The sequence below is a fragment of the Perognathus longimembris genome, chromosome 9 (assembly GCF_023159225.1).
Source record: "Perognathus longimembris pacificus isolate PPM17 chromosome 9, ASM2315922v1, whole genome shotgun sequence".
In the NCBI taxonomy this organism is placed as follows: Eukaryota; Metazoa; Chordata; class Mammalia; order Rodentia; family Heteromyidae; genus Perognathus; species Perognathus longimembris.
The window spans coordinates 628,106-654,135 of NC_063169.1; the positions used below are offsets into that span (position 1 = coordinate 628,106).

The window sequence follows — 26,030 nt, forward strand, 5'->3', positions numbered from 1 at the left end:
TGTAGACAAAAGTTTATTTACACCATACAACATTTTAAATATTTTATACACAGCTGCAGTAGAGAGAATTACTCAGAGCTCTCTAGAGAAAACTGCGATAATAAAGATGTGAAATATATTATTCATATAAAAGTGAGATTATTACTTTATTGCATTTAAAGCAATGAAGAATGTAGCTCAACAAACATTCATTTAATGACAAAACTTTGCTTTTTTATATTATAAAGTAAAAAGTGTAGTAATGGCCAAACAGACTGTTATAAACTTTAAAAACTGCATAAATATATACATTGTGCTTCATGGAGAAGTTTTCTGGAAAACTAAACCACATGAAGCGGTTACAACACGAGTTGTTGCGTGAGGTTTATCTATAGAGATCCATCACCTTACGAATCCATTCCACGCACGCACAACAAGGGGTCGGACTGTACACCAGGGCGTCTCCCGACGGCGAGGTGCGCGCCCAGGGCCAGCGCTGACGTCCGACGCGGACGTCCTGACGGCCCCGCGCGAGGCCTCGGTGGTCACCATGGCGAGGCACCGTCGTGTCCAGCTCGGCCCGGCTGCCCGGTCACACCTCGGTCTGGAAGTCCCCCTCCTGCACGTCCAGAGGCAGGCTCAGACACTTCTCCCACTCGGCAGGCCTCAGCTCCAGGGTGTCCTTGGTCTCCGTGTCCAGGACGTTGAGGGTGGTGTAGTGCTGGTACTCGCTGGGGGCCTGGAACGTGTCCCACGGGCTCTTGCTGGGCACTGGGGTCTCCTGTGGGGAAAGGACAGGGAGTCATCCCCACGGAGGCCAGCAGCCGGGACCTAGGTGAGGGAATGAGAAGGGGGGTCGTGGCCGCCTGCAAGCACAGTTTGGCCTGGACTTGCCTTCCATTGAACAAACAAGTGACCACTTTCCTAACGCATCCTATGAGAGTTCTAGGGAGCAAACAGTGAGGCAGAGGCAACATGGATGATTTTCATTGCTGTTGCTTTTTACCTGTCCTGGGGCTTGAACTCAGAGGAGCTGGGCACTGTCCCTGTCCCTGATCGTTTGTGCTCAAGGCTGGTGCTCTGTCTCTTGAGCCACAGCTCCTCTTCTAGCTTTTTGCTGGTTGATTAAAAATAAGTGTCACCGAGCTTTTTCTGCCCGGGCTGGCTTTGAACTGTCATTCTCAGATCTCAGCATCCAGGGTGGCTGGAATTATAGGCATGAGACTCCAGTGCCCAGCTTCTATTCAACTTTTGAGAAGTGGGTAATAAATTGTCTATCAGGATGGCTTTCTTTTTATTTTGTGCTACTGGGATTCAGACCCCGGGTCTTTTGCCTACGAGGCAAGTGCTCCATCACTTGAGCCACGATGCCAGTTCTCAGTTTACTTTTCAGGACAGGCTCTCCCACTCCTGCCCGGGGAGTCCTGGGACTGTGATCCTCTGTTTCTCCCTCCCATATAGCTAGGATTGTAGGCATATGCTACTATGTGCAGCACAGGTGGTCTTTCTTGTTCCTTCCTTGGGCACATGCAGGACTCCCAGGAGAAACATGGTTCCCATGCCCCAAGGTTGCCCCTTAGAGCAGAGATTTCTGGCTGTGTGTGGTGAAGAACCTCTGGCCCAGGTCCTCGCGGGGGTGGGGATGGAGGTGGCGATCAGTCAGTTGGTGGTACCCACAAACCCCTCCTCTTTCTGTGAGGTGGGTGTGCGGAGGGGCAGCCCACGAGCTTGTGACGGGGTGTGGCTTTCTTAGCCGAGTGCACCTGAGGAGCAAACACTAAACACAGGAGCAGTCACGCAGGAGCACTAGCGCACCCGGCACCAGAACAGCCCGCAGGGGTTTGGTGGGTGGCACAGTGTAGGCCAAGAAGCCTTCTTGGGGGCTGGAATCTGGTAGGAGGACTTGGTCAGAATCAGCACACATTTCTGAGTTTAGTTAGCTGGGTTCTGAGCTCAAGTACAGAATGGAGGAGAAGCAATTAGACTGAGTGTGGCAATTACAAATTTACATAAGCCAGCACACATGAGCTTCTACCACTGTGAATGTGGATGTGTCAGTAGGAACAGAGAGAGACGAATGGTGAGGATTTGGTCACCCAAAGCCTGCTTGGCCTGGCCTGCCCCCCACATCCTGCCTGGGTCGTGGGGTATGTGGGCTGCCCACTCTCTCTGAGGACAGTTTGGGTTTCATGGTTAGCTCAAAGCCACCTCTGTCCATATATTGAGACCCTGGTCTCCAAAAAGAAAAAGAAAAATGCAAGGAAAAAGGAAGGCAGAAAGGAAAGGCACCGGCGTGTCTGCTGGTCACGAGGTGGAATGGGTGCCGACCGCCCCGGAGGGGGTCAGGACTGAGCCTCAGGGGGCCTATTCTTCAGATCTCAGGTGAACATGCCTTTCCTCGTGTCATGTGCCGAAAATGCTTTCCTACCTAGAAAGGGAGAATGGAATAACTGCTGTTTGGCTTCCCTTTGAGTCCCTAACTTCTGTGACTCTCCGCCATCTCTGTCCTTGGGGGTGACAGGCCCTGTGCTCCAAAGAGCACACCCTCCCCTCTGGGAGAAACGCATCTCCAGATTCTTCAGAAACATCTTACTCTGCCTAATTATGAAATTTCTCAATAGTGATGTGCTGGCACAAATTATGTCACTGAATTAGAATAACGAACTCACTCATGTATTTAATATTAATCAAAACTGAATGAAAAACTCCTTTTGTTTTCTGTTCTCGGATATTTAATGTAATAATTGAGCAGGGACAGCAATGCTGTCTTTGCCACTCCTAACTTTCCAAATGGTAAATATTTATAAATCTCTTCCAGAAAGGGCAGGCTGCTGCAGAGATGTGGTGCAATTAGCAGACTATTCTGGTCGACAGGAAATGGGGACACAGATGTGTGTGCTGTTAATGATTCCATCAGTGGATTGTGAGGGGTGGGCCAGTCCTAGGCGCCACCAGCCACGTGTGGTTTGTAAGGCTTTCAGAGTGGTAAACACATTCTTCTTTTTTCTTTAACAAATGAAGTTTCTTCTATTTATTTCAAAGTTGGCTTTCAATATTCTGAAAGAGGAGTTAATGTGTTTAGGCCTGATCTCAGTGGTGTAATTCTCATTCGTCTGTGGGCTGAAATTGGATGGCCTCACATTCAGAGATGAGAGAGAGCCATGGAGAGAGCGTACGCCTGCTGGGACTCGATGACGCATTGCTGCAGCTCCTGTTCTGAGGAGAAAAATACACCCAGAGACACACCGGCTGCACAGACTCAGCTAAGAGTTCAGCACAAATGGAGAGCTAGCCAGTGGGTTCTTTAGCTTTTCATAAACAGCACTAATCAGTAAGCTGGGGCTACGACCATCACACACCGGTGGAAGAATGACAAGATTTAGGCATGATGGGATAGCATGCACTTGGAGAAATATACACGCAGAGAGATTATAGATACATAGTATAGGTAACATATCTGTATCTATCACTGATCAATTGATCAATCTCTACTCCCATCGATCTCTATCTCTACCATTTCTTCTTATCTATCATCTTTCTACTCGTATGTATGTTTGTATGTATGTAGGTACTTACGTGTCTGTCTATCTCTATCTTCTACCAATATCATTTATATCTATCATCTATCAATATCATATCTATCTCTACCATCTATCAATATCATCTCTATCATCTATCTCTATCTAATTATCTACCTACCTAGCTACCTAGCTACCTGTCACCTGTCTGCTCCATAGCCCAGGAGCACCCAGCCCATAGCACCCAGCATAGGCCCAGCCTGGCTCTGGTGCCGGTTGCTGGTGGCTGAGGGTGGCCCGCCCGGTCTGCCTCTCGCCGGGGTGCTGCAGTCGAGAAGTGGGGCTGGCTTCTGAAGACATCCCAGGACTGAGGAGTCCATCTTATTACCATTCTCTACTTAGAAAAAGGAAGGGGTATCCTGTGACTGGCTGGGGACTCAATCACTCGGGCCGTGCCATCCTCTCCAATGTGGGTCTCTGGATCTCACTCCCGAGCTCTTAGGGAGGAACTGAGGCCGAGGACGTCTAAGCTATGATCGTGCTGCACCATGATCACAGGATCTCACAGGGTCGCTGTTGGATAGAATCCCATCGGCAGGGGGGAGGGGTGGGGGTGGAGGGAGGGAGATGGCCGCAGCCCACGGCCCACACCCGCCCTGTGAGAGGTGAGGACCACTCGCTCCCCAGCCAGCTCATGGCAAACAGTTTCCTGGAGGCAAAACGCCTGCCAGCCCGGCTTCAGACTACTTGATATCTGGAGCACAATTACGCCGGATGGCTTTAAGGTAGCAGGCGTTCAAATAAAAATGGAAAAAGCACCAACCATTCTGACATTTGAGTTGACTGACCTTTAACTCATGATAAAATGGCCAGCAGAAGCCAACATACTTTTGGTATGTAACTAATTCTAATTAAAATTGGGGGCATTTAAAATGTGGATCACCTGCTTAGAGGATTCTACTTCTGTCTCCCGCTAACCTTTCTGAGGCGCCCTTTGAGGGCTGCTTGTTCTTCTGCATCCTGAGGGGGCAGGGTGCAGAACCAGCCTGGTGGGAGGGGGGAACTCACCATACTGCTTGTATTTGGTATATCCCGGAATCTGTCCAGAGTCTGGAATTTCTGATTGAGCTCCTGGAACAGCTCCATGTGCCTCTTCCTCGTGTGCATGACCTTCTGCAAGAGAGAACAGTGTGGCTCTGGTCCCTGATTCGACTTCTATATCAAGGAAAAAGTTCTGTAATATGCCTGCTTGAATAGCAAGAGGCGCGGAGGCTGACAGGAAGCAGGGGTCCCAAAGGCACCATGATGGAATTGATGGGCACTAGATCTTCATTTCCTATTTAGAACATCTTCAAAGAAAAAGGAAGATTTAACTTTCTTTCCCTTTTTTAAATTAAATTAAATATTTTTGGTATGGGGATTGAACTCAGAGCCCTGGGTGCTATTCCTGAACTTTTTTTGCTCACGGCTAGCATTCTACCAACTTGGGCCACAGCTTCTTTTCCAGTATTTTGCTGGTTAGCTGTAAGTAACTCCCATGGCCTTTCCTGCCAGTGCTGGCTCTGAGCCTCCAACCTCAGCCTGAGTAGCGAGGGCTACAGTGCTTCTTCATCAATCACCCCGTCCATCATTTCCCCCCATTCTGTCCATTCCTTTCCCTGCTGCTTGGCCTTTTCACTCAAGGTACAATGTCATGGTTAATTAGAGCTAGGACTCTAATGGACTTTCCTGCACTCTTGACTTTAAATCATGATCCTCAGATCTCAGCTTCCTCAGTAGCTAGGATGACAGGCATGAGCCATCTGTATTCATAAGATTACCAATATTATCAAGTTGTCTTGTAGGTATATTAAAAATGTAGCAGTCTTTCTGGTATAGGATTTCCATCACTCAAAAGTTAAATCTGCTTTATAAAAACGGTAATAATACTTTTCAAATGTTTAAATTTTGGACTTGCAAAGCACCTGAGTCCTTGATGTTTGCCCTTTTTGATGTTTTATGCCTGTAAACACTACAATCCTAGCTAGCTGCACCAAAGTGGGCGGGGGAAAATCGCAGGCACTGCCATCACGTCTGACTCAAAGCTCGAGTGTGAAATAGATGGAGACCCGAAGCCCTTGCACGTCCCATGTGAAGAGTGACTTTTACAGAAAGAAAATGTGACTTGTAGTTTGGAGCTCAGGGCCTGGCATGGGCTTGGCTGTCGTGGCTGGCTGATGCTCCAGCCAGCTTTGTCCTGATTAACTGGAGGTGAAGTGACTTGGAGCCATGATTCTCCAGATCTCAGCCTTCTTGGATGACAGGTGTGAGCCACTGGCCCCGGCCTCATGGCCGTTTGTGAGATAGCATAAAATCTTAACAGTAAGTGTTCAAAGTGTCACGTGTGGCCGATGACCTTCTCAAAGCACACAGACATACATACACAGATACTCTTCATCCCTACTTACACCCATCCCTCATTAACTCATCATGAATAAAGATGACCTTGAGCTAGCTAATCAGAATCTCTTTCCTATTCCAGAACATTTATAAAAGACCATGACACATAATTTGTCATGTCAAAATGTCCTTCTCAATTTTGATTTTTAAAAATTAGAAATCCATATTTTGGTGATTGTCCAAGATCATGCTTTCATGTTTCTGCAAGATTTTAAAGTGTTTGTAAGCGTGTGCTCACAAGCAGCAAACTGGGCTTGCCCTGGCATCTTGTACTGACACCTTGGCTGTGTTTTTAATATTTGGGCAATTCTTTTGTATTTGAGTCAGTACTGGGGCTTGAAACATGTCCCCGAGCTCTCACTATGCTTTTATGCTGAAGGCTGGTGCTCTACCACTTGAGCCACACCTTTACCCATGGCCTTTTGTGGTTGGAGAGAAGAGTCTCACAGATTTTCAGGCCTGGGGTGGCTTCAAACCTTGACCCTCCTGTCTCAGACTCCTGTGTAGCTAAGACGACAGGTGAGAGCCACTAGTGCCTAGCTCCATTCTTTTCATTAGGAAATATTTTTGAGAGTTAAGGTTTGTTTTCAAAGAACAATCACATCTCCAGGAGAAGACTAGTAATACCTCATTTTTTTTCTAGACAGATTCTGGCACAGCAAAATTCTTTGAGGGCGGAAGTGGGCAAATAAGTGCAAAATGGGAAGGTAAATTCAATGTGTAACATACCCAAAGGCCTATTTTCCCACTAACTTTAATTCCCCAATTTGATGCACAGACATCTAGGTTATTACCACCTACTTTCCTCTAGTGCACATTTTAAGTTATTTGCAATAATGAATTTCTGTGCTTGATCCTCTGAACAAGTGATGAAGTCCAGGGTCTAAAGTGAGGAAATGAGATAGAGGAACAGAATGTAGAGGAAGGGAGGCAGGTGTGCAGAGGACAGGAGACAGAGGTGCAGGTGTGCGGAGGACAGGAGGCAGAGGTGCAGGTGTGCAGAGGACAGGAGGCAGAGGTGTAAGATGCAGAGGACAGGAGGCAGAGGTGTAAGATGCAGAGGACAGGAGGCAGAGGTGTAAGATGCGGAGGACAGGAGACAGAGGTGCAGGTGTGCGGAGGACAGGAGGCAGAGGTGCAGGTGTGCAGAGGACAGGAGACAGAGGTGCAGCTGTGCGGAGGACAGGAGGCAGAGGTGCAGGTGTGCGGAGGACAGGAGACAGGTGCAGGTGTGTGGAGGACAGGAGACAGAGGTGCAGGTGTGCGGAGGACAGGAGACAGGTGCAGGTGTGCGGAGGACAGGAGGCAGAGGTGCAGGTGTGCAGAGGACAGGAGGCAGAGGTGCAGGTGTGCGGAGGACAGGAGGCAGAGGTGTAAGATGCAGAGGACAGGAGGCAGAGGTGTAAGATGCAGAGGACAGGAGGCAGAGGTGCAGGTGTGCGGAGGACAGGAGGCAGAGGTGCAGGTGTGCGGAGGACAGGAGACAGAGGTGCAGGTGTGCGGAGGAGAGGAGACAGGTGCAGGTGTGCGGAGGACAGGAGGCAGAGGTGCAGGTGTGCGGAGGACAGGAGACAGAGGTGCAGGTGTGCGGAGGAGAGGAGGCAGAGGTGTAAGAGGCAGAGGGCCCCCAGTGACCAGAACCTTGCTGAGGCTTGTCGATGGAGTTTGAGAGGAAGGAGATGTGCACAAGCATTCCAGTGGAGACTGTGGCATTATGTGACTGGCAATATGGACCGAGATGTTCTGCTCTTGGGGGTGTGAAGCATCCATCCAAGGTGACCTGAGATGCCAACTCCGTGTGTTCTGAGTGGCAGTTAATAGAACAGAGGGGAGCTGCGGGTGGGACCTCCCTCCTCCTCTCATGGCTAAGTCCTGGCACTGTGGTGGTTGGCACCAAATTCTTTCCTCTGTGGGCAGCAGGGTGTCATCTCTCTGCAGACATTTCCCTCGTGTATATGAGAGCTCTGTGTGCTGGGCACTTAGGTAAAGGGACAAGCCCATGCAACTGTGCCCTGGCCTCCGGCCTTCAGCTTCTAGTCTCATGAAGACAACAGCATTCAGTACTGGGATGAAGACAACATGGGATTGGCGCTAACAGTGGAACTTTGAAAGCAGAAGACTGCCAATGAGGTGTTGCCCGCATTTTTACCCACTCACGTCTACACTGAAAAATTCTTGTTACTCCCATGATCTAGCCTATTCTCTCCTTTCCTATAGTCCAGAGAATTCCAATTTCAATCCTGTGTCTGCCTCCTTCTCTCCCAGGAGCTTGTTTCCTTCCAAACATGGGACGCATGCTCTTCTTTGAGGGATCCGATGCGGAGCACAGCCCTGGTCTGGGTACGGAAGGCTAAGGTGTGGTTTCCCTCCAGGCATCTGCAAGTATCCTTCATCTCGTGCAAGGGTCCTGGCCGTGCTGAGGCCCAGGCCCCTCCCATGTAGCCAGATTTCCTGCTGTTCCATGGATGAGACTTCCACAAAGTTCTCCTTCATTTGTCCAGGTCACTTCATGTGGCTTGCCATCAAACGCCTCGACCAGATAAAGCCACAGTCAGATACGTCTGATGGGAAAGAAGAGCCAGGGGCTCAGGGAGCCCTTATGACCATATTATGACCAAACAGCAGCACTCGATTCTGAACTGGGGGATTTTATTTGGCCGATTGTTAGGATATAGTAAAAAAAAAAAAATTACATGAGGAAGATATAAATTCATGGTGGCTGCCAGTGCTTTATAACCAGCAAACCTTTTCAAATATTTCACACAGGTTCATGAAAGCTGCACTGAAATGAATATGAGAGCAAGTGAAAAGTTTGACGCCGGCCTCTTCCTCCTCAGAAACATTCACTGAGTTCGTGTCCTCCTGCCTGGCAGCCATTCTTCCTTCTCAGAAACATTCACTGAGTACGTGTCTACCTGCCTGGCAGCCATGCTCAATCGGAACTGCCATCTGGGCTCTTCCAGAAGTCAGCCCGGCGATGGGTGCACGGAGCCGCCCTGGCTGCTCTCCTGTCCCATGTGGCTGCTGAGCCTCCAGGGATGGCTGCTTCCCTCTCCAGGAAGAGGAAGTGCTCCATGACTGCTTCCCTCTCCAGGAAGAGGAAGTGCTCTCACCTGCTTCCCTCTCCACAAAGAGGAGTGCTCCTTGACTGCTTCCCTCTCCAGGAAGAGGAAGTGCTCCATGACTGCTTCCCTCTCCAGGAAGAGGAAGTGCTCTCACCTGCTTCCCTCTCCAGAAAGAGGAAGTGCTCGACTGCTTCCCTCTCCAGGAAGAGGAAGTGCTCCATGACTGCTTCCCTCTCCAGGAAGAGGAAGTGCTCCATGACTGCTTCCCTCTCCAGGAAGAGGAAGTGCTCCTCAACTGCTTCCCTCTCCACAAAGAGGAAGTGCTCCATGACTGCTTCCCTCTCCAGTAAGAGGAAGTGCTCCTCAACTGATTCCCTCTCCAGGAAGAGGAAGTGCTCCTCAACTGCTTCCCTCTCCAGGAAGCGGAAGTGCTCCCCGACTGCTTCCCTCTCCAGGAAGAGGAAGTGCTCAACTGTTTCCCTCTCCAGGAAGAGGAAGTGCTCCTCAACTGCTTCCCTCTCCAGGAAGCGGAAGTGCTCAACTGCTTCCCTCTCCAGGAAGAGGAAGTGCTCCTCGACTGCTGCCCTCTCCACGAGGAGGAAGTGCTCCTCAACTGCTTCCCTCTCCAGGAAGAGGAAGTGCTCCATGACTGCTTCCCTCTCCAGAAAGAGGAAGTGCTCCTCAACTGCTTCCCTCTCCAGGAAGAGGAAGTGCTCTCGACTGCTTCCCTCTCCAGGAAGAGGAAGTGCTCCTCAACTGCTTCCCTCTCCAGGAAGAGGAAGTGCTCTCGACTGCTTCCCTCTCCAGGATAAGAGGAAGTGCTCCTCAACTGCTTCCCTCTCCAGGAAGAGGAAGTGCTCTCGACTGCTTCCCTCTCCACGAAGAGGAAGTGCTCCTTGACTGCTTCCCTCTCCAGGAAGCGGAAGTGCTCCTCAACTGCTTCCCTCTCCAGGAAGAGGAAGTGCTCCATGACTGCTTCCCTCTCCAGGAAGAGGAAGTGCTCCTCGACTGCTGCCCTCTCCACGAGGAGGAAGTGCTCCTCGACTGCTTCCCTCTCCAGGAAGAGGAAGTGCTCCATGACTGCTTCCTTCTCCAGGAAGAGGAAGTGCTCCTCAACTGCTTCCCTCTCCAGGAAGAGGAAGTGCTCCTCGACTGCTTCCCTCTCCAGGAAGAGGAAGTGCTCCCCAACTGCTTCCCTCTCCAGGAAGACGAAGTGCTCCTCGACTGCTGCCCTCTCCACGAGGAAGTGCTCCTTGACTGCTGCCCTCTCCAGGAAGAGGAAGTGCTCCTTGACTGCTTCCCTCTCCACGAGGAGGAAGTGCTCCTCCAGGGGAACAAAGCAAACCAGGGGGATTTCTAGCCTAGCAAGCACTATTCTGGGATACTCATAGTGCTAGTTCCCACTAATATTGAGGGTTTTTCCACATGATTTTCCTTTGGTGGCCTTGCCTCCTGAATCAGATGTGTTCATGCTTACAGACCTTACAGGTCCATTTCATTGATGCGTTTTGGAACAACACTGAACTCAGTGTTTATCAGTCTAACTTTGTTTCCTTACCTTTGCGAGTTAAATGTCATGCTTTCCAAATTGGCATCTGTGAAAATCTCAGTTTAGAACCAAGGTTTAAAACTGTTGTTTGTTCAAAAGCCTACCCCAGGAGCATTTTCTAGTAAAACAAAAAGTGGTTTGCATTGGCAGTACCTGCAGAATTCAGGTCTGTGTCCTATAGTGCTTGGAGAACACTACACGCGTCTTTTGTCACTGCCCTGGGTGGGTGGAGCTGCCTGGCTCAGTGGGTGAGAATCTGTGTGTGGACCCCTCCAAGGGGGCCAAAGCTGGGGGCGTGGGAAGTGTGCTTGTGAATGAGCCAGGGGCGTGGGATGTGTGCTCGTGAGTGTGCGTGTGTCCTCGTGAGTGCGGTGGGCGTGGAAGGGGGTTCCTGAGGAGCAGGCCTCGCTGGGCTCCCGTCGCTGTCCTGTTCCCGTGGTGTGGAGCTGAGTGTTCCTCAGTGCACACTTTGGGAACTGGAGAGGCCCAGGCCTGTGGCACAGGAGGGAAGGCTGGCAGGCATGAGGGCCTTCCTGGCCCTCAGACACTGGGAGGAAGGAGGTCCGGGGCAGCACCCCATGTTTATTGTCTTGCTTGATGTGTCCTGACTACTGTTCTAGAACCTTCAGAAACTTGGGGCAGCCATTTCCTGGACACAATTGTGTGGAGATTTCACTCTGTCTGTGTCAGGTTGTGAATCTGGAGCCTGGCACCCGTCTTCCTTTGTCCTGGTTTCTGGGGGCGACCTCGCCTTGCTGGGTTCTTTGGAAGGCTTTCAGAAGGATGGAAAGCAAAGCAGGTATCATGGACCACGCAGGTAAAATCCACAGGAGGAACAGAAGCTATTGTTTTATTTCTTAGTACCCACAGCATGGAGAGGCCGGAGCCTTCTTCTCCACCTCCTGGCCGGAGGGATGAGCTGGCGGGGGCCGTTCCCACACCAGGTGCTGTCCAAGTCCAGGCCCGTGCTCTTCGCACATGGCAGCCGGGCCCCAGGTTCACACAGATCGCCTTCGTAACCACCGGGTTAGACAGAGAGGGAGAAGAGAGCCAGGAGTGAACTGGAGAGGCAGTGAGCACACAAGGTGGGACGAGACGAGACAGCGGCCCCACCACGCAGCACCTCAAGGATCTTTCCAGAACAAGCCTTTCCATCCAGTCTCTGAGAGCCTCATGGGCAGCGAGTGACTGATCTGTGCATCTGGGACACTTAGCACGCAGTTTGACACTAAGCAGGTACTTAGTACTTGCTTGCTAAGCACCTTGAACAAATGGAACAGCATTGAGCAGGGGCAACGGCGGTGCCTGTGCCTCGCAAGGCGTCCCCTTCTCTGTGGTCTCCCGCTGGAGACGGCTCTGGACAGGGCCCGGGGCCACTCCCCTGCCATGCGCCTCCTGGCTAGCATGTGCACGCAGATGGGCGATTCCTAGGTGGAACAAGGTATCTCGACGGTTTCGCTTCATTTATCATTTGTTTATTAGTTGAGCACGTACAGGTACTGGGGTTTGAACTCAGGGCCTCCCACTGGCATTTGGCTTTTTCACTCAATGCTGGTGCTTTGCCACTTGAGCCACCCTCCATTTCTAGCTTTTTGCTGGTGAACTGGAGAAAAGCATCTCGCAGGCTTCAAACCACTGTCCTCAGACATCAGCTTGGCTTAGCTGGTGTGAGCCATACTCATGGGTTTACCTTCCGCGGTCCGTGTACAAGGCCTGCCGTCACCTGGGCCATGTGAGAGGCGCCCGCAGTGTCACGTGAGCTGGCATGCAGGATTCATGGACATGAGTTGAAACATGATTTTGGGGGGCTGCGGCGCTGGGTGTAAAGCAGGAAGGGAGGGAGCCTGCAGATTCCGCGAGACGGCCCTCAGGGGCACGGGGTCTACATGCTTGTCCGGTGGGGCAGGGATCTCAACCTAAGCTCGGCGCATCCAGCCTTGGTGTAGACAACAGTCAGGGACCACCCAAGACGTCACCCGACTAGTCCTCAGGGCCCGCCCACCACACCCTGACTAGTCCTCAGGGCCCACCCACCGCACCCCGACTAGTCCTCAGGGACCGCTCACCGCACCCCTACTAGTCTTCAGGGCCCGCCCACTGCACCCCGACCAGTCCTCAGGGCCCAGCCACCGCACCCCGACTCGTCTTGATCGTTGCTGGGTGGCGGTGCTGTGCGGGTGCTGTGTAGGAGGAGACAAGCGCCAACCCCGCAGTTGCACAAGGAGTTGGTGAAGCAGAGGTCAAGTCTCAGCGCTCCTTCTCCAGCTCCATCCAAGTCCAGACGCCTACAGGGATTCTGATGAAGGAGCTGGAGGAAAGGACCTCTTGTGTTTAAACTCTCCTGCAATATGAGCAGGCATTTCTGTGAGGACGCTGGTGCTCCGTGAAGCCTGCCAGGCAGCAGCAGACGTATCCACTGGCGGAAGCGTTCGCAGTTGCCATGGAGAGTGAAGGAGAACAAGAAGTGCATCTCTGATGTGCCAGTGCAGTGTGCAACTGCCCCCCAGAGCTGGGCTTCCATGCTGCTGGCTGGCTCTCGGCCGCCTTTGTAGATCTAGGTGTGTGCTCAGTCTTGCCACCGATGGCCTAGGGGTTAATTTCTTCCTTTCACAACTATATGCATGTGTGTGTGTGCACACTCCCAAATACTTCAGTAACCCAAGGTAAGAGGCTGCACTGTCTGTGCATGCTCATGTATGCACATACATGTGTACACACACATGCACACACATGCACAGTTGCTCCGTTTTGGCTACTTAAGGAAGAGATTTGGGGGAAGAGGACAGAAAGTGTGACAGAGGCGTTTGAGTGTACAGTGCAGACACATGCAGAAATTAACAATTAAATCTACCCTGCATAATGACTGTCAGCTAATAATAACGGAAAATAATAAACAGGAAAAAATAATATCAGCTCTGCTCTGCAAAGGGCTAGCAATGTGAAAATAGCTGCATTTTCATGTGTAGAATGAGTACAGGCATCATAAACACAAGTGAGTGGCTCAGGTTCTCATGGTCAGGAGGCGTCTGTGATTTCCTGCTGTCAGGGAGGAGTACTGAGTTCTATGTATAATATGCTCGAGAAGTCTATAATACATTATATCCCATTATGTCAGCAGGCTATGAATCATATCCAATTATCAGGACATGAGTGCATTTTACATGATGCTTAAACATCATTAATTTTATGCTTAGCACAAGCTGCTGGAATGAGATGCTTTTGGTAGATTCCAGCTTTAATATTCCATCATGAATGTGAATCTGATGTAAACTGGGAGGTGAAATTCTTTATCTTGCTTACATCTGTGAAAAGACATTTACTAAACTCAGAAGGAGACTGCTAGACCAAAAAACAAAACAAAACACCTTAGATAGCAATAGCATAGAGAATCTTAACAACGGGTATCAGGACGGAGGCTGTCTGCACCCCGCCCCGGGTGGGGGTGCGGGCACACAGCGAGGAGAGGCCAACAGCGCAGTCTTTCCGTGGGAAAGGAAGGAGACCCAGATCCCAGATCCCTCTTTCCCGCACCCGGGACGAGCCAGTTCAAATTCTGCCATTGCTACTAGTGAGAGCATTTCTAACACGACTTCTTATTTGTCCAGAAAACAGCAGTTCAGTAGTCACTTTAGAGTAATCAGAATTTTAGTTTTTTTCTACAACTATCTATACAAAAGCGAATTCAAAAGCTTGGCTTTATAGGATACCTACATAAGCTGCACAGAATGATTTGTTTAAGGAGTTACATATCAGTTTTGGTCTTTGAACTTCTATTTATCATTTTATGTTCTCTTTAAGTAGTAAAATTCTGATCAAATAATCATACAAGTAACTTTGAATCAAATGATTGAAATGGTAATGAATCCATAGACTTACCTCAAAGTCAAGGTCCGAATACCGGGATTTTCTTCTCTGTTTTTTTATTTTAAAGAAAAAGAGGAAATCAATAAAGTTATATTTAGTCATTTATATAAAATGGAAATAGTAATTTTAATAAAGATAATCTTTGTACACATTTCTTTCGCATTAGAAATTTTTCATGATTTTAAAATATCCAGCCTGCATTATTTCATTTTCACCTTGAACCTCCTTTGAATTTTGAGTATAATTCACAGTATTTTTGTCTCAAATTTATAACAGAATTTCCAGTTAGGGGAAATGCTTCCCAGGAAAATTCACACATGAATTTCAGTCGGGAATGAGACTTTAGTTCTACAGGAGCAAAACCACTCTTGGGTTCAGTTCTTCTTTGTCTAGCTACTGCTGGAGCTTCCACTAACCAATATTCAATATTTTAGCTGAGGCCTTAGTTAGGCCTCAGGCCAGGCTGACCTTTGCTCTGTAGCCTAGGCTGGCCTCCAATGCAAGGCCTCTGCCTCCTACAAGCTAAGCTCAAACCCGGCTTGAGACGTCTCCGCTACCGATGCCATGCGGCTTTCTATCGCTCACATCACGCAGGACGCCCACAGCTCGTGGAAGTGGGCTGTCTTCCTCCAGGGGAAGAGCCTTCTTTGCTCACCTCGGGAGCTGGAGTATTATTCTAACTCAGTCAAGCAAATAAATAGTCTACACCCCAGCAAAATGTCTTATCGTCTTCCTCTATGGCTCAAAATTGGTTGAAGTTTTGGAATCTAGTTATAAATAAATGTGATCCTATCCATGCTGTGAGCAGAGGAGGTGTTTCTGGCAAGAGTGGCAGGCGGCCGTCGAGTTCTTGCAGAGAGACACATGTCAGGAAATGTGTACAAAGGCATCCCGAGGCAAAGGCAACAAAACAAATTCCTAACACAGACTTTCAGAAAGGCTTCATTTTGGTGGATGAAGTGACGATGAAACAGGGAGAATTAATAAATATTAAGAACAAGTAATCTTCAGGCAGTTGGAACATATATACTAGGTAGTTATTTTTTCTCTGGTTCACATCTCAAAACTTACAATCTTTTTTTCGTGTGTGTGTGTGTGTGTGTGTGTGTGTGCGCGCGCGCACCTGTACTGGAGCTTGAACTCAGGGTCTAGGCACGATCATTCAGCTCTATTTGCTCCTGGCTGGTGCTCGACCACTTGAGCCACAGCTCTATTTCTGGCGTTTTGATGGTTAACTGGAGGTAAGAGTCTCACTGTTTCCTGAGGCTTTCCAGGCTGGTTTCGCAGTGCACTCTTCTGATCTCAGCCTCCAGAGTAGCTCGGATTACAGGTGTGAGCCACCAACACTCAGTTTTCTCTTAAACTAGGACGTAGGGTCTAGTAGAAGGGGTGATCTTTGAAGGATGAGACCCAGGGGTGAACAGAGGATATGTGTGTGTGTGCATGCACACATGCGCGGGCTCAGTCAGAAGAGCCTGGGGTGAACACAGGAAGTGTGTGTGTGTGTGTGCGCGCGCGCGCGCACATTCAGTTAGGAGAACCCGCGATGAATAGAGGAAGTGTCTGTGTGTGCATGTGCCCAGTCAGGAGAGCCTGAAGTGAACAAAGGAAGTGTGTATAAGTGTGTGCGTGCACATGTGTATGCGCTGTCAGGAGAGCCTGGGGTGAACAGAGGAATTGTGTGTGTGTGTGCACATGTACACACTCAGTCAGGAGAGCTGTGGCCGGGCAAAAGCACAACGAGCACCTCATAAGTGCAGTGTGGGGACTAAGCGTGTGTTCCCTGCCTTCCTGTCTCCGTACACCCACTCTTCTCTGCTCCTGGCTGACAGCGTGCTTTGGTGTCCGAACGCTCTGCTCTGTGGGACACCTGCAGAGAACACCGTCCTCGGGTCATGGTGAGGGAAAGTAACCCTGAGTTCCAGAAACCCAGTCCTCCACCAAGGCTGCAAACAGCCGAGACTCAGGACAGGTCCCCAAGGCTGCAAGCAAAGAGCTGAGGTTAAAGGCAGGTCCTCCAAGGCTGCAAGCAAAGAGCAGAGATTAAAGGCAGGTCCCCAAGGCTGCAAGCAAAGAGCTGAGGTTAAAGGCAGGCCCCCGTGTCCAGCCTGTTCTCCAGCTCTGCTCAGTGGCCCAGACAGGGCTGAGGTGCCTTTGTGGCCTAATTCAAGATGAACGTTGACACGTCAATGGTGTTTTGAAGAGGATGAAGTATGCGTGTGATAGGTATTCCACAGAAAGTCTATGCTGAATAAAGCAGCTTGAAAATCGTCTACCATGAGATGCTTTGTGAGCAGCAGTGGACTTCTCTAGATGTGCTTTTCCTGTTGTAAAGTCGAGTTTACCTCAGGAAGGCGAGGGCTACACACAGGGAAACGGCTGCAGAGAAGAGCTAGAAAGCCCAGTGCTGTTCCCAGCTTGGCCGAGCCCCTCCAGCCCACACGGGTGTGGGAAGCGTGTGTGATCTGCACACTTCTCCAGTGTCTTCTTAGGGTGTAAAGCACACTGGGCCCTGTGCTTAAATGAGAAGCAGCTAGAAGCGTGGCCAAGCCCAACAGCTTCTCCTGACCAGCCGATCGCTGAAGAAGTGCTGCGCAGAGACGCGCCCTAGGTCATGGTGCAGCTCAAGTGTTTTCTGAAGATGTGAATTCTCCTCAGCTTAGCAAAATGAACGCTGGTAGCTGACACATGTTTTTCTAGAAGGCTTGGGGATTAAGGAGAGGACAGAGGAGTGGGGAGAGGAAGGGGAAGAACGCAGTCACAATGTTCAGAGCACACCCGTGAACAAAGAGCCAGGTAATGGGGGGAGGGAGGGGTTGGGAGAGATGGGAGAACAATGGAGAGGGGAACCTCCGTCAAGATGTGGTATATTCCTCAACTGAAATGTTGAATTGAAATCCCTAAAGATACCTAAAGGTAATAGAAAATAAATCCTTCTACCCCATGCACCTAATTTCTCAAATACAATTTTCTTTTTGCCACAGCAGATGATGTTTTTCTATGCTGCCTCCTTTTCCTAATTTCCCACTGAGAACTCATTCAATTTGTATTCTCTGCTCTCAACACTCCATTAAAATTCTTCTTGTCAAAGGCTTCTAATGAGCTCCATCTGGTCAAACACCAAGGTCAAGTTTTTCATTCTCAGCTTGTTGGACTCTCCGAGCCTTCAAAGCTAACCAGCTCTTCATTAAAGCGCTGGTCCTCTCCGCTTTGCTCCTCTTCCCCCCGCTTTCGTTCACGAAAGCTCATTTTCAAGTCTGTGTTTTGCAGCTCCTACTCATGTCTGTCTTCCTAAACGTGGGGACGCTGAGATCCACCCCACACTCATGGACAAGGCAGCATGTGAAGACACTTGCACACCCATGTTCACTGCTGCACTATTTACAACAGCCAAGTTATGGGAACAGCCCAGATGCCATACAATGGATGAATGCACCCAGAAAATGTGACACAGACGTGTGTGTGTGTGTGTGTGTGTGTGTCTGTAAAGTGGAATTTTATTCATCCATCAGAAAGAATGATATCATTTGCAAAGAAACAGAAGGACATGGAAACTCTTACCTGAAGTGAAGTAAGTCAGGTGTAAGGGGACAAAAGATGCATGTTTTCTTTCAGACATGGGAATTAGGTCTGAAGCATAAACACGTCTGTAAGCATTCAGGGTCACCTGCATATGTACACCATGTACTAACTCAAGTGTGCGACGTGCAGGAGGGGATTCCAATGCTGAAACTCCTCTGAACAATTAACTGTCTAACAGAGTGAATAACAGGACGCTGGAACGTGTTCTGGGGTGGAGTGAGGTCAAGGGGGAGAAAAGAAATGGAGGGGGAAGGGAGGGCGGATGTAGTTAGGATTCTCAGTGTATGAGCATGACATGGGAATGGAAACAGGTGTACTGAGAGAGTGGGTGGGGTTGGGAGAGATGAGGAAGAGCTATGAAGGGGCTGACACTGATGGGGACGCACTGTACCCATAAACAGATGTGTTGAATTGAAGCCCCGTTGTATAACTAAAGATAACTATTTTAAAGGCAAGGGTTGGCTGCCTATCTGGCTAGACCTAAAGCTTAGGAGTTGCCCCGCATCTTCCATACTTTCCCTGTCCCTGTCCTCCAGATGCCATCCACAAACTCATGCTCTCTTCTACTCTACTTGAGGCTACGGTTTTTCTCTCTTCCATTCTGTTCTATTCTAGTTTGTTCCGTTTCCTTCCATTCTATTCTGTTCTGTTCTGTCTCTCAGATTCATCACACGGGCGTAGCTAGTAGCCTGCACTTCTGTCCATGTTTCCTTTACAGTTTATGTCTTTTCATTTCATCAAGAGTCCAAACTGTCCCCAGCCATCTACCCAGCCCTGTTTGTAGCTACTGTGCCTTCGTCCTTGGCTCTCCACACACCCAGGTCAGGGATGAGTGGCCGGCAGGGCTAGCCGGCTGGAGCCTGGGTGGGGAGCTATGACGGCCATCTCTCTCTTCAGTCCTCACTGGTTCCCGCTGTCTCTACCAGAGCTGGGGTCTGGCTCTTCTCTCTCCTCCTCAGTGACACGAGTCTTGCAATGTAAACAGGATGAACCAAGCTCCTTCCTCTGCTGTCTCTTCTGCCTGAAGCATCTCCTTACCCTCCAGCTCCACCAGCCTCACTCTTTCTCAACTTCATTTCCCTTTATTTCTAATGACAGTTCAGGGGATGGACAGGTGAGTGGTTATGACAATTCACGGGATGGATGGGTAAGTGGTCATGACAGTTCACGGGATGTACAGGTAAGCAGTCATGACAGTTCATGGGATGGACGGGTGAGTGGTCATGACAGTTCACAGGATCGACGGGTGAGTGATCATGACAGGTCACAGGATGGACAGGCGAGTGGTCATGACAATTCACAGGATGGACAGGTAAGCAGTCATGACAGTTCACGGGATGGACAGGTGAGTGATTATGACAGGTCACAGGATGGATGAGTGGTCATGACAGTTCACAGGATGGACAGGTGAATGATCATGACAGTTCACAGGATGGACAGGCGAGTGGTCATGACAGTTCACGGGATGGACGGGTGAGTGGTCATGACAATTCATGGGATGGACGGGTGAGTGGTCATGACAGTTCACGGGATGGACAGGTGAGTGGTCATGACAGTTCACAGGATGGACAGGTGAGCGGTCATGACAGTTCATGGGATGGACAGGTGAGTGGTCATGACAGTTCACGGGATGGACACGTGAGGGTGAGTGGTCATGACAGTTCACGGGATGGATGGGAGAGTGGTCATGACAGTTCACAGGATGGACAGGTAAGCAGTCATGACAGTTCATGGGATGGACAGGCGAGTGGTCATGACAGTTCACAGGATGGACAGGTAAGCAGTCATGACAGTTCACGGGATGGACAGGTGAGTGATTCTAACAGGTCACAGGATGGACAGGTAAGCAGTCATGACAAGTCATTGGATGGATGGGTGAGTGGTCATGACAGTTCACGGAACGGACGGGTGAGTGGTCATGACAGTTCACGGGATGGACGGGTGAGTGGTCATGACAGTTCACGGGATGGACGGGTGAGTGGTCATGACAGTTCACGGGATGGACGGGTGAGTGGTCATGACAGTTCATGGGATGGACGGGTGAGTGGTCATGACAGTTCACGGATGGACGGGTGAGTGGTCATGACAGTTCACGGAATGGACAGGTGAGTGATTATGACAGGTCACGGGATGGACGGATGAGTGGTCATGACAGGTCACAGGATGGACGGGCGAGTGGTCATGACAGTTCACGGGATGGACAGGCGAGTGGTCATGACAGTTCACGGGATGGACAGGTGAGTGATTATGACAGGTCACGGGATGGACAGGTAAGTGGTCATGACAGTTCACGGAATGGACAGGTGAGTGATTATGACAGTTCATGGGATGGATGGGCGAGTGGTCATGACAGTTCACAGAAAGCCACACTTAGCACTAGACCCAGAATGGTGTCCTTTGGGATGATGTGAATGGGAGTAAGCAGAGTGCTTACTCCCAGTGACTGCACTGGGAACACCCAGTGACCCCTGGCCCCATGTCTGACTCCTGCCAAGCAATGAGTGATTTCGTAAAGGGAAGACTTCATTGTTTGTGTCAGTGGGAATGGGGCTGGACAAGCCACAGGAAGGTTCACCGCAGGTCACTGACGGAGGAATGGCAACAGGGCCTTACTGGAAGTTTCTGTTGTGGGGCAGTGAGGGAGTCACTCAGGAGGAGAAAGCTTTGATAGCAAATCAAGAATCTTGGTTCAATCTAACCTGGTCTGGAAAGTTCATGAGGCCCAAGTGGTAGAGCACCAGTCTTGAATGAACTAAACTCAGGGACAGTGTCGGGCTCTGAATTCAAGCCCAGTACTGGTACACACACAAAATAAGATTGACCACACAAATACTCATTAATTCGGTCGAGGGGAAGGGTATTGTATGAAAGTTCAGCCGAGTGTAGCCCCGTCCACTTATAAGCTGCGGAAGACTTTCTGAGAACCTTTTCAGAGGAGAGTACGTTTGTGCATGGTAGTGAGGACAGCTCAAGTAGGAAGACATGGTTTTCTCCTGCCTGGAACAGGGCTTAAGCTCGTGCCTGTTAGGCAGGCACCTTGCCACTTGAGTCACGCCCCCATCATGAAGTAAAATATTTCTGTTATTTTCCAGTCGGGTCTTGTGTTTCTCCCATCTATGCCTCTCAAGTACATAGCTGGAACCACAGGCATGAACCACCATTCCCAGTTCAGGTTCCTGTTTTCATAAGCCAATTTTTGTCAATCTTTATCTAACTGATAGCTCTTCAATTTTCAGTCTAACTATCCATTGTTACCATGTTTGTTTTTTTTTTGTTCATGAAAAATTTAAAGCAAGAATCTCAAGAAGAGACTCCTTTAGTGTATTAACATTGGAGAACTGCCCCGCGGTAGGAGAGGGCATCTGCTGGCAGTGGGGCAATCGGTGTGAGGCGGTGGCCTGGCCCAAGGAGCGGCGGCCCCTTGGGCCCTGCGGTTGAGGGGGGGAAGGGAACGCCTGCTTCCTCTGCACCCCCCCCCCCCAGCACTACGTCCCATGGACCCAATCTGAAGCAACCTATCCCAGGAGCCAAACAGGCTCCAGACAGGCGAGTAACCGGCTATATATATATATATATATATATATATATATATATATATATATGCAACTGGCTATAACTATTTCAGCAGCTAAATGAAGGGCACTGCCATCCAACATCAAACCTGGATTTCAAGGCCTCGTGCCCAGGACACCTCCTTGGTCCCCTCCGGGCACGTTCCCACATCGACATGCGCGTTAATTGAAGGTGATGGCTAAAGGGCTGAAAATAATTTCATTCTTCTTCACATTAAGCAAAACCGACAGAGGACATGGAGGGCAGAGGCGCTTATGGAGCACTCTCCTGCGCCGACACCCCGGCGATTGCCGTGGACCTCCACCCTTCTCCAGATGGCTTCCCCGAGGTCACTGGAGGAATGGCTGCCGGCCGCATGGTGAGGTGCCCGAGGAAACGAGAAGCAAAAATAACGGGCCTGGAGAAAGATCTGGATCTGCCTTCCTGCCCAGGAGTGTGGTTAGACATTTCACCCGCGGCAACCGGGGGCTGGAGCCCCGCTTCTCTTGGGGAGCAGCCGCTGTGTTCCCTCCCACGAACTTGACTGAGCGTTGGCAGCCACTCGCCCCTCACACCGCCTGGGCCCCCTTATTCTAACTCAACACTGCGTTTCCCCCCTGGTGTGGACAAAGCTCACCCACGCTGAATTCTGTGCATTCGCCCCTTTCTGTTTTCTCGCCCACACCCACGGAGGCAGATTCTGGAATCGATGGCATGCACACCGGGGCCTGTGCTCTGCTGGCAGGGCAACGGTGGCCGGGGCGCCCCAGGGTGGCCCAGGGGTCTCCTGTGGGTTCCGGCGCGCTCACCCGCAGGAGCCACAGGCCCACTGTTCTACGGCTTGGGTCTCGTGGCATCTGCACCACCACCAACCTCCAGCTTCAGACTGCCCTGCCCGGCTGACCCGCCGGCCTCCCTGCTCCGCAGACCCCTGGGCAGGGTTCTGCGCATCACTGTTCTCTTCCTGGGCCCTGGCCATGGCGATCCAGCAGCATCGGCACACCCCTCGCCGGCACAGCTCTGCAGGGACACTGCCTGCGGGGAGAGGAACAGGCAGTGCCCCTCCACGGCCCCGGCCAGGGCCTAGCAAGAGACAGGAAGGAACACGGAAGGCTCCTCCCCACTTAGGGCAGCCTCCCTGTCTCCTCTAGATAGCGGAAAGACTGCTGCCAGGCTCGAGTTCTGTAACTGGCCACATGGAGGTAGGGAAGAGGAATTAATTCATGTTAATGAAAGACACTATATATAAATACTAATTTTTATTATTCCCCCCCCATCTACAAATTCTCTTTGCTAAAATGGTCACTGTAAACACAACTATTATATCCTTTTAGAGAACAAAAATGAGATTTTACTCTTAATCCTGAATTTCTTTCTCTCCCTTCCTTCCTTCCTTCCTTCCTTCCTTCCTTCCTTCCTTCCTTCCTTCCTTTTTTTTTTTGCCAGTCCTAGGGCTTGAACTCAGGGCCTGGGCACTGTCCCTGGCTTCTTTTTGCTCAAGGCTAGCACTCCACCACTTGAGTCACAGCACAACTCTCGGCTTTTTCTACATATGTGGTGCTAAGCAATTGAACCCAGGGCTTCATTCATCCTAGGCAAGCACTCTACCGCTAAGCGACACTCCCAGCCCCGATTTTCTTCCTTTTTAATGTGTAAGCTTTTGACAAAATCATCATTATATATGATCTTATATTAATAGTAAGAATAGATTTGAAGAAAGTATCAGAAGAACAAATGCTTTCTGCTATTCAGGCTGTACAATATCAAGCTCAACAAGGCTTTGCACGTACAATTCTACAGCAACTGAAGCATTTTAATGCAATATTTTTCAAATCTCTTTATCACCATTAAAAAAAAAACACTCTGTGGAAAATTCTCATATGGTCATTACAACGTGTTCTTTAGGTCTTTTGTGACAGAACTGGGGCTTGAGCTTAGGACCTGGCCACTGTCTATTAGACGTAACTGAAGGCTGGCACCCCACCATTTGAGCCACAGCTCCTTCTGGCTTCTGGTGGTGAATTAGAGATCAATCCCATGGACTTTTCTGTCTGGCGATCCTCAGGTCTCAGCCTCGTGAGTGGCTAGGGTTACAGGCACGAGCCGCCAGCACTTGCCCACAAGTTCTTCTGATTTTGTGTCATTATATGCACGCTCATTCAAAATTCTCACAAAAGCTCTTAGACTTTTGTATGAACACTTGGTTTAGTTTACGCTAATGGGGGCATTGTTGTTGTAGGCCTGCTGTATTTTTCACTAGCATAACAAATCCAAAAGGACGCTACGCTTCTGCCCGCAAGTTCCAGCACTCGGGAGTGGAATTCAGCTCTGTCTGCACTTTGGTTCTGGAAATGATTCAGAGGGAGATTTAAAACTGTGTAGGCCACATAGGGAAAGAGCGGGGGGGGGGGGGGAAGGGGGAAGGAGGGCTTGCATTCCTGCTCTGAAGGGGGTCCCGGGCAGACCCTCACGGAACTGTCAATGCCCACCGGGCAGGCAGGACGGTGCCCAGACAGGAGTGGGGAGAGCCAAGGGTGCAAGGAGACCCCAGGAGACCCCGGCTCCCGGCTCCGGATGCTCGTCTTTCCAGAATCCTCTGCCCACGGCCAGCTCACATCTTTGGCATTCTGTTCTTTAAACTTCTCCTTCCTGCTGGGCCTTGGATAGGGCAGCGGTGACCGTGCATCTTTGCACCTGGCGGGGAAGAAGTGTGGCCACTCTGATCTGGCTCTGCTCAGAACCCCATTGTGTTAGAGGTTGTTCCAGAAGGCCAGCGCCTTCTACACAGCAGTCCTGTTCCTACGGCGCTGCGGGTTTTCTCAATTCCGCAGAGAATGGCCTTAAAACCACCCCTTATGTACGTAACTATAACCCCTCTATACAACACCTGACAAAAAATCTGACTGGAAAACAACCAACCAACGAAACGACCCTTCTCACCATGTCTCGGAACCCCTGGCCCGGGGCTGCAGACCGCAGAGCGCACACGGCCCGCACGGTTCCGACGGGGGCTGCCCAGGCTTTGCCGGCCTTTCGCCGCGCAGCTCTGGGGCGGTGGTGTCCTGACATGCACACGGCAGTGCGTGGAGAGGAACGCACACAAGGCACTGTGCCCTGCGCACATCCGCCAGTGGCCAGTTTGCAGCAAGGCTGCTGGAGGATGGAAAATCACACATGGGAGCAACAGGATACGAGGCTTAGGAAAGACGACGGGGCGCACCTTGGTTCAGAATCGCTTAACTCTATTTTTTTTTTTTTTTGCCAGTCCTGGGCCTTGAACTCAGGGCCTCAGCACTGTCCCTGGCTTCTTTTTGCTCTACCACTTGAGCCACAGCACTACTTCTGGCCTTTTCTATATATGTGGTGCTGAGGAATTGAACCCAGGGCTTCATGTATACAAGGCAAGCGCTCTACCACTAGGCCATATTCCCAGCCCAGTGCTTAACTCTATTACAATAAGTGGCAGCGGCTGGCTACTCTCTATGCCAGGACAGCACCCAGTCCACGTTTTTGCTCATGGGAGGTCCAGTCTATGTGGCCGGCTCTCAGAGTCCTGCTCAAATCCCACCCTTTCAGAGAGCTCACAGTTTAAGGCCCCAAATCCTAGTACTCATCTTTCAAGAGTGAAACACTGACCTAACAATGTAGCTTAGTCGGTGTGATGGTGGAACTCAGAGAAACGTGCTGATTTTTGTTTTTGTTTCTGTGCTCGTCCTAAGGCTTGAACTCAGGGCGTGCCCTCTCCCTTGGCTGTCTGGCTCAAGGCCGGTGCTCTACCACTTGAGTCACAGCCCCGTTTCTGGCTTTTTGCTGGTTTCTTGGAGATAAGCGTCTCATGGACTTTCCCGCCCAGGCTGGCTTTGAGGCCGGGTCCTCAGATCTCAGCCTCCCGAGGTGTTAGTATCACCGGCCTGAGCCACCGGCCACTGGCAAGAAAATGCTTCCTCGGTGCAGAAGCGCGCGTCTACCCTGCACCTCGGAGAACCTGCAGCACGCGTGCTGTCGGCAAATGCAGACGTGGACCCGGGTGGTTACCGGAGGCGGCCTCTGTGGGGAAGCGCGCCCCGTGATGGGGCGCCATCACGCGGGGGGGAGGACACCCGGACCCTCGGCCCTCGGCCTCCGGGTCGCGGGGGGCACCGGCCGAGCCCCGGCGGACCCAGCGCTCACTCACCTCGAGGGAGCTCAGGGAGATGGTGGAGCCCGTCTCGCTCCGCGCCAGCCCCGCGCCCTCCTCCAGCTCCGCCGCCATGAAGTGCTTCACGGCCGCGCGGGGCTCGAAGGCCACGCTCTGCAGGGGCTCCCGGGGGGCCAGGTGCTGGTCCAGGAGGGGGGGGGTCAGCGGGTCCAGGCCCACGCCGAACTGGTCCATGACCGGGGGCGCCATGCCGAAGTCGGGGCTCACGGGGTAGTGCAGCAGCCTCTCGTGCGGCAGCGGCTCGGCGCCCCGGCCGCGCGGGCCCTCGTCGGGCGCGGGGGGCG

At 50.8% G+C, this 26,030-nt stretch overlaps 2 protein-coding genes across 2 annotated transcripts in view; both read right to left on the reverse strand.

Moving 5' to 3' along the window:
- LOC125357794 (adhesion G protein-coupled receptor B3-like) lies at positions 1 to 25,962 on the reverse strand. Its single transcript, XM_048354716.1, has 4 exons — positions 25,723 to 25,962; positions 14,427 to 14,462; positions 4,566 to 4,670; positions 1 to 760 (listed from the first exon to the last, which is right to left on the reverse strand). The coding sequence occupies exons 1-4, from the start codon at positions 25,933 to 25,935 to the stop codon at positions 572 to 574; spliced, it is 543 nt and encodes a 180-aa protein (XP_048210673.1). The 5' UTR covers positions 25,936 to 25,962; the 3' UTR covers positions 1 to 571.
- Positions 25,950 to 26,030, reverse strand: part of LOC125357773 (adhesion G protein-coupled receptor B3-like) — a 214,934-nt gene continuing 214,853 nt past the window's right edge. The window contains exon 15 of the mRNA XM_048354692.1: positions 25,950 to 25,969. Coding sequence (XP_048210649.1) covers positions 25,950 to 25,969 — 20 coding nt within the window. The remainder of the gene's footprint in view (positions 25,970 to 26,030) is intronic.